The sequence below is a fragment of the Bolinopsis microptera genome, chromosome 4, assembly GCF_026151205.1.
Source record: "Bolinopsis microptera isolate Bmic1 chromosome 4, MBARI_Bmic_1.0, whole genome shotgun sequence".
Lineage (NCBI taxonomy): Eukaryota > Metazoa > Ctenophora > Tentaculata > Lobata > Bolinopsidae > Bolinopsis > Bolinopsis microptera.
The window spans coordinates 11237915-11250990 of record NC_087075.1 but is presented as its reverse complement, the minus strand read 5'-3'; the positions used below and the strand labels follow the sequence as shown (position 1 = coordinate 11250990).

The following is a 13076-nucleotide window of genomic DNA, read 5'->3' as shown; positions in this document are numbered from 1 at the left end:
ATTTTAGTTACAATTCGTGTTTTTCATCATATCGATGCGTCGGACGGCGGAAATGCTTCCTGGAAAGCCCTGTATTTTATGTAAACTCATAGATCAATTAATCAATTAATTTTTCTCTTCTAGACGGAACATTAATGTGTTATGAATGAACGGCTGTAATGAGGAGTGTAGTTGGGAAGATATCTACGACTCTGGTAACTACTTAGTTAATTTCTTAGTAAATTGCTTAATTGATCAATCAACTGATTTTTAGTGTATTACAGCGCTGACTTCTTAATGGTATCGACTAAAATAGTTTCACTTATTCGTTTGATTAAACACAGCCCTTCTAGATTTTTCCTTTTTCCAGGGCAGTTGGACGAGCAGCTAGAAAACTTCGACAGCGACCAACTGGAACCAATCGGGTAAATACCTGTTGTGTGACGTCACGCACTCTCACGTGACGTCATAGTGTTCGACATCTCGTTCATTTTCATTTTCCACTGATATTGTTATGAGTTCAATGCATTGTATAAAATGTTACCCATCCTCACGTGACGTCACACTCACTCACGTGACGTCACGAATTCTCACGTGACGTCCTATCCTCTCACGTGACGTCATATTGACAGGATCCCGCGTGACCAGCAGGGGGAACAGAGCACAGTGGATAATCTTAAAACCGACAAACAGATAAAAATCCTGAAGCGGAGCGAGGCAAGGTAATTTTCTGTGACACCAACATGCCATATATTTACTATCTTCATAGTTTATCATGTTGCTGAGTAATAATGACATGATGATGTCTTGAAATGTTGATATGTTGAACTATTATACTTTCTCTATCTCTATCATTTTTAATGTGTGATCTTTTTCCAGTCGAGAGGGAGAAGTTGAAAAAGTGCATCCGGAAAACAGGACACTGATCGAGCAAAGCGTTGCTCAAAGAGAAAAAGACTACGCTGTTGCAAGGTAAGTACATGTAAAAGTAAAAAATAAACTTGTTATTTGATATTATGTAAAAGGAGCCATTTAGAAATCCTACGGTCTCATTTTGCTGGCCACACGACTGAAAAAATACCACGCAGGCCCTGCAGACTGCAGAGTGCAGGTCTCGACAACTCATATTTGCTTTTGCAAATTTTCCTCTTCACTGTTTTTGTTGACCCCTTGCAGATTTTTGCTTTATCCAATAATTTTGTGCGTTAATCAACGATAAAATGGTTGGGGTCTAATCCGGGTCGATAATCCGGTTCTTTCTTCAGCATTTGAGAAAGGTCGTCACTGTATTAATAATTGCCGATTTATTGTGATGGACCTGTCTTGTAATTGCAATTGCCATTTTTTAAAGTAATATTTCGGGAATATTTTGAGTTTGCAAATTTTGTATATTCTTATCCAATTAATCATTGCTAAACTGGAGCAAACTGAACCATCTGTGATCTGATTACTGATAGGGTTTTATAGTCCAGTTTGTGGGTAAAATTTATGGGTCAAACTCCACCCATCAATGCGCGCGGCTTGCGCGCGCTATTTATGTACTGACAGCCGCGCGCTTTGTAAAAATATTGCCCACATAGAAAGTAAACACTTGTCAATCAACATTTTGTGCTACGCGCACGCGAGAACTCCTTTTAAATACCCAGAAATCGCCTGGTCAACTGTCGCTAACTGGCCTATGCTGCAATCTATTCATAGCACCAACACGATCGGGATTCTGGAATCGGGACGGTGATAAGATTCAAATAACCAGGCCGCAATTAACATTGTAATTACTTGTAGAAGGTATCTGAATTCCAGGCAACTTAAGACTTCACATAGGATTGAAGCAAACAATCTAGAAATGAAATGTGATAGAATAATTGATAAGAAACGCAAACTTCTTCTGATACAAATGCTCTTGAAACCACCGCTGTTCCTGGGAAATGTTTGTTCCGTCTTGTGACGTGGTACTCACTACTCTGACTTACCTGAATACTCTGACTCCAGCTGGTCGGTGGGTGGTTACTGGAAAGTTAGATTGCTTCTCGTAAAGTAGTTTAACTGTTGTAATTCCTAGGCTCAACTTGAGAAATTCTATTGCTATGATTATACAATATACATTGTAAATACAGTGTACACGTGTTTAGTTTCAACATCTAGGAAACTGTGTTTAGGAGTTGTCGATATTATAATAACCTCAAAGAATAATGTCCTTAATGAAAAATTGCCGCCCAAAAGCGTTTAAATTCGTTATACCACTGATGTCTGTCCCAGACCAGCAGAGGTTAACACTTTAAGTTAGAACTATAAGGATTAAGGAGTTTATTAATTATCGATTCTTCGAATTGCATTAATAATAATGTTCATGTATCCGCAGAGAACGTATAATGGGAAGCAAGTCAAGCTCGAAACCGTCTGGCAGGAGAGATAGGAACAACCACCGCAGGTTAGTTATTTTATGTTTGATTTATATTTTAATGGCCGGTGGTAATTGATCAAAGTCTTCAAAGAATGGGAGGTTGGAATCCTTGAGTGGCAGCAAGTCTAGTTGATATCCTTTTGCAAAGTTTAGTAAAGTCTCATACGTACCCATGTGTCTATTAGAAATATTGACCCAATGATTTAAAACGATTTTTTTTTTCAGAAACAACCAATCCAACGGAAACCAAAGACAACCGGGCTGAAAAATGTAGAGGACAAATTGTAATCAAGTGGCGCAGTGCCTGAACGGTGTTAACTTAGATCTACAAACTTATACCCATGCTCGAGATGTACAATTAATTCATATCCATGTGCAACGACGGAAATATTTCCTTGTGTTTAGCTAAATAATTTAAAATCGTACAGAGAGAGAGAGAAATTGGAAAAAGCATCTGAAATCTTCGGCCGTTATTTACTCGGTCGGAGATGAAAGCGTTGAATTCCATCTAGGTCTTTTGATTTGAAAGTTTAGGGATCAAGATTGGTTTACTTTTTACGGATTGCGGTCTTTGCTTAGTTAACACTGTTAATTGTCAAACGATATCTTGTAAAATTATTTGTAATCGGTGAACATATTCTATTATACAGTATTAGTACAGTGTATTTACACAAATCTACTTTAAGCAAGCTCCTCCCATTTTGATATTAGTTGTATATCTGTTATTAGAGGATCTGATTGGTAAATATAAAGAAAGCAAACTTCAGAGATCTGCCTCAATCTGATTAGTGGAGATTTTAAGCCGTTTGAAGAAGACGCCATATAAGGGCACTAAAGTTCGTGTCAGCTGACAAATCTTGAGCTCAGCGCGATGGCTCATTTCACACTTGGGCGTCTTTTATAAATGGCACGCCCGCAGCTAATTTTCCAAGTATTGCTCCTGAGCGTGTTACCCTATGTGTTATTATCGGTAGATATATCGGGTGGGTCATTAATTGGATCGCAAGAATTCTGTAAAAGTGTCATATATGATCAATAGAAATGGGAACCCACTTGTATTACACCCATTACATGTGTAGGTTAATTATTTTATCTCAGAAGTACCTTCATCAGACGAAATACTCAACCTTTATTGATCGTGTGTGCCAGGTTTGATAACCCTTTCGTTCCATCTACCGATCTGCCTTCCAATATTTTCACATATTGATAACTTTTACCCGATCTAACTGTGCTATGAAGTTTTGGTGTCAAGACTATAAAATATATCTATGTGATCGTGTGAGCTCAGGCTAACTGGGAAGAACACTAGTTTTCAATTTAATAATTCTGAATGCTGAATACATGATCCATCATTGATCAAGAGAAATGTGATATTTGTCTTATTTCCCTGGGTAACTTTTGGTAGTTGTGAAAAAGCGTCTTTCATTTTTCAAGAAAAGTTTAATGTACAAAACGTATACAAAAATCATTGAGCTTCCTCGGACCGAAGTCAAACTTCCAGCACCTGAGCACCTCAATCGTGTGGCTCTTACTAATTCGCTCGCCCAAAAATTTCACGTGACTTTGGTTTTTATGGTTTTACAGCCGTACAAAACGGTTTTACATAAACCCTAATCCCAACCCTAACCCTAACCATAACCCCGAAGCTATCCATAACCCTTACCACAACCCTAACCCTAACCCGAGCCCTAAACAATCGAATTCATGTTTTACTAGCCTGTCACGTGACCAAAACGGTTTTTTGCCCATAACTCTCCAGGGAAGCATTTTTACCCTACGTCATGGGGGTGATTCGGAATCAGCGTCCAAAAATACACCTATCCCGATCAATTTCATACCCAAAGGGCCTTTTCACAAGAATTTTCTTAAAATTTGGGCGAGCGATTTAGTAGGAGCGCAATCGTGTCATAATTCCGAAAAATTATAGTTGCCATATCCTTGAAATCTCATCTTCGAAAATGGGACAGTATGATTTTTCAATTTTCTTCGGGATTTTGACTTCAGTACTTCAATTTGGTTTCATACCATTCTGTCAAAATTGTGTTCCGAAATTTTCATGTTTGTAAATGGGACAGAAATTGGATTAAATATGAATTTCGTTTTGTTAAACTTAGTTGGGTTAGTTTTGCTTGTAATCTGCAATACAAGCAATAGCATTAGCATACTTAACCTTGTCACACGTTGTAAATCCGTCGCGCGGCTGTATCGGGGCAATGGGGGTCACGACCTGATCACTGATACACAACACAAACTTAACCCAGGTCCAGATAATAGCATTAAGTATAACTGTCACCAAGATATAATTAGATCGAACGCAGAAACCGGTTCGATCTAGGAATTAGATCGAACGCGCGGCGCGGCTTTCAATGTATTTGTATATGTATCTCGCGCCAGCGTTCGATCTAATTCCTAGATCAAACCGGTTCGATCTAATTTCTGCGTTCGATCTGATTACATCTTGGTGACAGTAACGGTATAAGTATAACCAAAGTCATCTCAAGTTAATGTACCAAAGTCTGAGACGGCTTGTCCCCTTTAGTGGCCTGGCATCCAAAAACATGCCACTGGATGCTGGTAAACTACTAGATGCTAGAGCTACAATCTTAGAGCTGAACATGACGTACAAGACAGTACTAGTAGTAAACCACACCCCACGAAGGGTGTACAGGAACCGGAGGATGTGCTGTAGTGTATTCTACCGTAATTTATTTCTGCATTAGTACCCATACCCGTAAAATATTCATTAAATGTTTTAGCAGTAAGACTGGCCTCCAGCTCGCCATTTTTGAGATTCAAGTAAATCGTTGATTGACGATGTCAATCCGTCGAGATCGTTGCTCTGCGAAGCAAGAATGCTAGTTTGCGCGGCGCGTCGAAGCGGCGAAGTCCTCCAAAGCTGAGATGAATTGACATCGTCAATTAAGTCGGAATCTTGTAGCGTGATGCGTTACTGTGCCGCGAGATGCGCTATATCGGCGAAATGCGCTACTGTGCCGTGCCGACTCGCCGAGCTGAGATGAATTGACATCGTTATAATTAAGTCGGAATCCTACTTCTAGCACCACAATTGTGTTTTATGCCAACTAATTCGTCCTTGACACGGCCAAAGGCAAAAGTATCAATTTGATTTTTAGATTTAGGGACGCTGCAGAAGATCGAGTACTATAAAATACTAAGCGAATTTATGTGATCCCTGTTATCCCAGCAGGCTAAAATTAAATCTTAGCGTAGTCTGAAAAGTGAAAATGCCAAAAATTTCATTTTTTCATGACCATGAACACTTGCTAAATTAATATTCATCCAGTTTGCTAGTCTCTGAATGTGGCTCGTTTCTTTTTGGCTCTAAATTAAGTAAAAGAAATACGGATAGAGGGGATGGCCAGCCAAGTTAAATTGATATCTGACGTTAAGTGTACAAGTTCTTTTGTCAAAATCATCAGTTTTTGATCGCTTAAAACGTTTAAAACATCAATGAGTTTTGGACACAAACAATGCACAAGGACGTGGATAGATGTGGATTCTGGTGGGGAGGTAATTATACCAATAACCATATATGGAATAATTCCATGGATTGATCACGTGTCAACTTTCACTCTTTCAGGTAAACAAATATGCCTCATCTCCCTACCAGAATCCACATTCATGAACATATTAATCGTACGACACGAATTTATGTACATTGATAGATACTTGATAATAGTGGCATAACATCAAATTCAAAAAACAACTGTAGAAAAGTAATTTCCAATATTGCATTTTACAATTTATTTTAATCTCTTCTTAAATATAATTTAATGAGCCAACGGCTCATAAAAAATATCAAGTCTAAGCATTTATACAAAACTATATGGCCTCGTTCAAACCGAATGTCTTACCTTTGTCCACACATCTGGGAAGGGAAAGGAACTGATAGGTGGTGCCCACCTCACAGAATATCACCTCACTTCCCAACAAGGTGAGAGTATCCGAGTCACATGAGACTGTCACGGGGGTCCCGTACAACAGGGGGAAGGTAGCGTTTGTTTGCAGATCGTCCACAAAGAGCAGCTCATTGCACGTGTCAATCTGTTAACTTATTGACGGTTAAATTATTTGTTTATCAATTCTGCAGATGAATTGTTGTTGGTTTGAAGGCCAAGTCTTAGTGTCCTAAAATACTCTCATACCCCCAGGAGTGGACCCCGGGCCCCGGCCTTGACAGGAGTATCTTAAACAATAATCTCAGAATGAATGTGTGTTTTCTGTGTGTGCGTGTGTAATTTCCGAGCGGCTTAAGCCTTAATCAAAAAAACGGTAAGAATTACGGGGCTGATTTTTTTCGGTAAAGTGCCGACAAAACTCTGACGAAGTTAAATGGCAAAGGTTTTTTAAATCGGTCGGTGGTAAGTGGTATAATTGATGGTTTTGTACCACAAATGTTACATAAAATGGCTGGAGCAGCTTAATCAAGAAAACGGTAAGAGTTACGGGGCTCGTTCTCTCTCCCATTACTGTATATGTATGATGTAGCTGCATAAGTAATAACCATAATTGGGTTAGCGGGATAAGATTCGCTGCCATGTTATACTATAATCTTATAAGGGAGGGGGCACTGTTTGGGGTCTGTTTGAACTGCAGAGAGAGTTCATACTTTCATGCGTAATCTAAAATCAGACCTTATTTATATTCACGCTGGACTGGAAGATTTGTATAAAAACAAAACCACCCCAAAAGACCTCATTGCAAACTACAAAAAACTTGTATATGATCTATTGGAATCTACATCAGCTAAAGTATGCATTTCGCTGATGATCCCAATACCAGGATTACCGGACATAAATGAAGACATATTATACGTTAACAAAGAAGTTTCGAACTTTGTCTCGTACTTAAGAAGGCGAGGAAACTTTGCAGACAGAATATACTGCTCTTGTAACGAACGTCTTGGAGGATTCGTTACAAGACTATCCAACTCCCAAAATAGAGACCTCTCTATTAACGAGAACGGAAAGAGGTTACTCTGGTTGAGGCTCAAAGATTGCTTCTATAGATGCCTTGACCTACCGAACGCTAGCTCACTCTCAAAGGAACGGACTCTAAATGAATAAAACACACAGATTGCCTCCTGTCGCACAAAAGGTCACTATGCTCGAAAACCTCCCTATTTTATCATGGAACATCCACGACTCGGTTATGAGCCAAGAAGGGCCCAAAATGGAAGACAGTGACTTTGTCAACATCCTGACACAAAGCAGCGTCTTTTGCCTGCAAGAAACCAAACAGGACTTTTTTCTCCCCAACTATGAGTGCTTCAACAGCACAAGAAAAGGCTCTCGATCGGGTGGAATTTGCATTGGGGTACATCGCTCAATTTCAAAACAAGTAAAGCTAGTCAAAACAAATTGCCCTGACTTCCAAGCTATTACTTTCTATCCCAATGATATGGAAAACAAGTTCACCATCATCAATGTCTACGACTCACCAGAGCAGTCGTCGTACAAGTCAAAACGCAAGGCTGGAGATGGCTCCCCTTACATGACAACATTAGAGCACCTCCTTGACTTTAAAGCTCAGAATCCCGATCTTGGCAAGATGTTGCTGGTGGGTGACCTAAATGCCCGTACTGGAAACACAAACTTCGAATTTGAAGATGACGACCCTAACTCTGAACCAGATGAAATCCCCTCCAGCCATCCGAAGACTAGCGGGAGAGTAAGCAAGGATCAAGTACTTAACTCTAGGGGTAACCTACTGTTAGATTTCCTCGCTTGTAATCGACTATTGCTGCTAAATGGTAATACACTGGGAGACATCTTTGGGGAATATACCTCTGTCAACTACAATGGTGCCAGCGTAGTTGACTATATGGCAGTCACACCTGAATTGTTGGAATCAGTGCTGTCATTCCAAGTGCAGAATCTTAACAAATTTTCTGACCACAAGCCGTGCATCTGCAAAATAAAGCACAAACACAACTTGGTTGATGCAGAGGATCTACTTGAAACACTAGAAGACGCACCTAAAAAATACAAATGGGATAATGAGGACGAGAAACTTCAATTTCAGTTTCATGCGATCCAGAATTCGCCAGAATTTGTTCAGAAAATAACCCGAATCGCGGAAACCCAATGCACAGACAGAAAACAAGTTTTGTGTCTTAATGAAGAACTCGTATCTATCTTCCAAGACATTGCCGATGTTATTCTTCCGACAAAGGGTCCGAGGAACAAGCCAGATAGGAAAATGATGAGCGGAAAAAGAAAAAGAAAAGAAAAAGGAGACAAAGGATGAAGCCCAAAGCTCCGTGGTTTGATGTAAGTTGTATAAACGGCAAGCGGGAGTTGAACAAACTGTCCAAAAGTTACGGCAAAAATCCTACAAATAAAAAACTCAGAGACTCTTACTATGAAAGTCGACGATCATATCGGAAACTCATAAAACTTAAAAAGTCTGCATTCATAGAGGACCTATGTAGTGACATCGAACGAGGCAAAAATATTAACTGGTCCCGTTTCAAGAGGCTTAAAGATATGAAGACAAATGGAAGCAAATTGGACGTGTTTGATATGCTTAACTTCAGCAAATTCTTCAAAGAGCTGTATAGTAAACCATCGATCAGCCCAAAGAAAATAAAAGAACTACAAGACGAAATGGACAGAGATGCCACCCAGCAAACACTCACAGAAATCCTTGACCAAGACATAAGCTCCGAAGAACTGTTGGCTTGTACTCGAGTGCTCAAGAAAGGGAAAGCAGTGTCGGAGGATTTAATCCCCAATGAATTTATCAAACTCTCTGGAAAACATATGCAGTGCGCTATACTGCATCTCTTTAACCTATGTTTATCACACAGAGTTTATCCCTGGGGAACATCTGTTGTGACGCCTCTGCACAAAAAAGGCAACATCTACGATCCCAACAACTATAGGGCAATTGCAGTAGCCAGCAACGTGGGAAAACTGTTTGCAAGTATTCTCCTCCAGAGACTTATAAAATTCCGTGCTGAGACAAACCCTGACACCCCCAATCAACTGGGGTTTTGCAAAAACGCGCAAACAGCAGATCATATATTGACACTGTCGACTTGCATAGAAAAATATGTAAAAGCTAACAAAGGCAGATTGTTCTCCTGTTTTGTTGACTACGCCAAAGCGTTTGATACAGTCTGCCGGGAGGCACTCTTGTACAAACTCTGGAAACTAGGCATCAAAGGAAGATTCTTTGGTTGCATGGAGTTCATGTACACAAACTCCAAAGCAAAAATCAAGCTCTTGAACAAGCTCTCTGAAAAGATCGATGTTCTTTGCGGGACTGAACAAGGACACCCCATGTCTCCAGAACTCTTCAAATGCTTCATACACCAACTATCAGAAGACCTTAATTCTATGGAAAATGTCGAAGTACCGTTACTGAAAAGTACTAGAGTAACCCACCTCCTCTGGGCCGATGACCTGATTCTGTTGGCTCTCGATCAAGAGAGTCTTCAAAGAATGTTAGAAGTTTTACACACCTACTGTCAAGAGTGGGGGTTATCGGTTAACATATCAAAAACAGCAATTATGGTGTTTAACCGGGCAGGACGGGTGCTCAAGGACAGTACTAATTTTGTCTACGGGGAAATGACCTTGCCATCAGTGCGTGAGTACACATATCTTGGAATTACGTTCACACTCACGGGATCATTAAAACTTGCTCAGATAAAGCTTAGACAAAAAGGGCTCCGGAGCTACTTCTCTCTCAAGAGTATGCTTGACCTCCGATACCTCCGGAAGACAACTGTGTTTAAGCTTTTCGACACTCTGATTGTTCCTGTTCTATCCTACGGGTGTCAGATCTGGCTTCCCATGACAAATTTCATGTCTATCTTTGCTTCGGGGAGTTATCCGGCTTCTCAGGATACAGCAAAAGACCCCCTGGAGAAAGTTCACCTATCATTTATGAAATGGACTATGAATGTCAACAAATCGACTTCAAACACCGCTGTGTGGGGTGACACTGGAAGATACCCGCTTGCCATCGAGCTTACGTCCCAAGTCTATAGCTACCTCGGGAGGTTGGAGGGACTGGACAAAGAGGGATGCTCTTCTTTAGTGAGGCACGCTTACGCCGAGCAGAGGGATCTGAAACTGTTATGGTTCTCCCGGCTGGAATCCACCAAGAACACAGTGAAAGAACTGACAGGAGGAAGTGATATTTCAAACCCGCTCAAAATCAGCGAGGCTATGAAAACCCTTTTCGTTCAACAATGGAACAAAGAGCGAAAACTCAACAGAAAACTAGGATTCTACAACCTCATCAAGGCAAGCTTCGGTTGCGAAACATACCTGTCGATCAACCTACGGCCACAGCAGACTAGGAGACTTGCGCAACTCAGAACAAGCTCGCATCAATACAACATCGAAACTGGAAGACACGGCATGCATCGACAAAAACTTTCGAATAGGGCATGCAAACACTGTTCTACTACAGATGTGGAGTCACTCGATCTTCTTCTAGAGCTTCCTTTCCCTGATCCAATCATCGAAGATGAACTTCATGTATTGCGTATTTGCCCTCTCTATGAAGATCTCCGCCATTGTTTGTCCCAACAAAGTAAAACATTACTCTTCTCTGACATTGGACAGATCTTCGCACACCCTACAACCATCGGAGACCTAGGAAGGTTCCTTACCAAAGCTCATGAACGAAGATTCCCTAAAGCATACTTACTTGTACTTGATTAGGTCTCCTCAATCATTCGAGTGGCCTGCACCAATGAACTCCCGTTTGTGACGTATCATCTCCCTCCAAAGTTTGCGGTCACTAGCCATCTCGCTCGCTCCTTCTAGGTCTATGTCAGTGTTTCCTGTAAACGCTGCAGCATCTTCCAGCAAACATTTCCTCCAGTTCTTTCTTGGACGGCCCCTAGATCTTCTCCCATGGGCAGGGGTCCAGTTAAGCAGGTACTTAGGAAGCCTAGTGTCTGGCATTCTGGTGACATGGCCAAACCAACGCAGGCGGTTTGCTCCTATGTACGTCTCTACTGGATTTATCTTTGCACGCTCCAGCACTTCAGTGTTTCTAACCCGATCGAGCCATCTTATCCTAAGTATTCTCCTCAAGCAACGCTGATGGAACACCTCAAAGCGATGTAGCTGCTTTTTGGTTGTGTTCCAAACCTCACTACCATATAACAATATTGTCAAAACCGCTGCCTTATAAATCCTGATCTTTGTATAAGACTGGATGTTGCGGTTTTTCCATATATTACTCAGTTGATTGAAGGCTCCGGAAGCTTTCTGAATCCTAGCTGACAACTCACGGTCGATAGTACCGTCGCTGGAAATAATTGTACCTAAGTACGTAAAATCACTAACTTGCTGCACTGGCGTGTCTTCAACAGTGATGTTCCGAGAATACTCGCTCCTATTGTTGTTGTCACTAGGCGCCATCTGTTTAATCTTACTGCGTTCTGCAATAAGGCTTTTTGTCTCCTGAGACAAATGCTGCTGCTTTCTGCGCCGGGGGCGCTCACCCAGTACCTCCATAGACACTTCTTTAATGGTATCCTTAACTAATGTCCATTCTCCATCAAGATTCTCCTCCATTGGTAGGCAGCTAAAACGATTTTGAAGAGCAATGCAGTACTCTTCAACCTTGGACTGATCTCTAAGATTCTCAATTGCTGGAGATATCCTACGAGAAGCGTTCATTTTTTGAACTGCCATAAGTTTGACTCTAAATTGACCCCGAACCAAATAATGATCGGAGCCAATGTCTGCACCCCTGCATGATCTTACGTCAAGTAGAGAGTGACTCCACTTGGTAGAAATACAGACATGGTCAATCTGATTTACTGTGCGGCCATCTGGAGACTTCCAACTTCCTTTATGAATATCACGATGCTGGAAAAGCGTCCCACCGATTGTCAGCTGATGTAATGCACAGAAATCTAATAGTCGAAGGCCGTTGTCATTTGATGAAACGTGAAGGGAATGCTTACCAATCACACCGGACCAAGCTGAATTATCTTGGCCAATGCGAGCATTTAGATCTCCAAGTAAAAACTTCACGTCATGAGCTGGTAGTTCATCAAATGCCCCAGATAGCTGCTGATAAAAGTCATCCTTTACCCCGACTGCTGCATCCTCAGTTGGAGCATAAGCTATCACAATCGAAATGTTGATATGTCGACTGTGCAGCCTCGCTGCAAGAATACGTTCTGATATCGGACTGTATGAAATCAATGAATTTTTAGTCTTCTTCGAGAGGACTAAACCTACCCCTTGTCGTCTGTATCCATCACTTCTTCCTGAGTTAATAAAGAGGGACCCATCATCCAAGGTAACCTCACCAGTGCCGGGTCTGTGCGTCTCTGTCAGCCCCAAGACATCCATTTTATATGCTGACATATTCTGTGACAATTCATACAGCTTTGAGGAACTGCTCTCCAATGATAACACATTCCACGTTCCCACATTAATGCTGTGTTTGATAAAGTTGCATGGGAGTGCTCTCCCCTTCTCCGGGTCCACATGAGTGATATGCTGTGAACTAATAACACTGTTGAAATAAGGCGACTTCTTTGTTCTCATCTGCACACTGGGGTCCTTGCGGCTTTGCCCAGAGCACTTCATCCTGGCTACACCCTTCCTTGAACTCCGAGAGTCACTCCACTTTTGGTTATTCATTGATGTTTCAGTAGCTATTTTAAGGCTGAAGGGTAGCTGGCCCCTCG

The 13076-nt window shown here is 41.2% G+C and overlaps 2 protein-coding genes across 2 annotated transcripts in view; both read left to right on the top strand.

The window, feature by feature from the left end:
• LOC134814219 (protein ILRUN-like) overlaps positions 1 to 13076 on the top strand; it is a 97438-nt gene that overhangs the window by 28335 nt on the left and 56027 nt on the right. The window lies entirely within an intron of this gene.
• On the top strand, positions 85 to 3795 carry LOC134814535 (SUZ domain-containing protein 1-like). Its single transcript, XM_063822698.1, has 6 exons — positions 85 to 194; positions 350 to 404; positions 612 to 701; positions 859 to 951; positions 2339 to 2407; positions 2606 to 3795. Exons 1-6 carry the CDS (start codon positions 146 to 148, stop codon positions 2643 to 2645), a joined length of 396 nt encoding a protein of 131 aa, XP_063678768.1. The 5' UTR covers positions 85 to 145; the 3' UTR covers positions 2646 to 3795.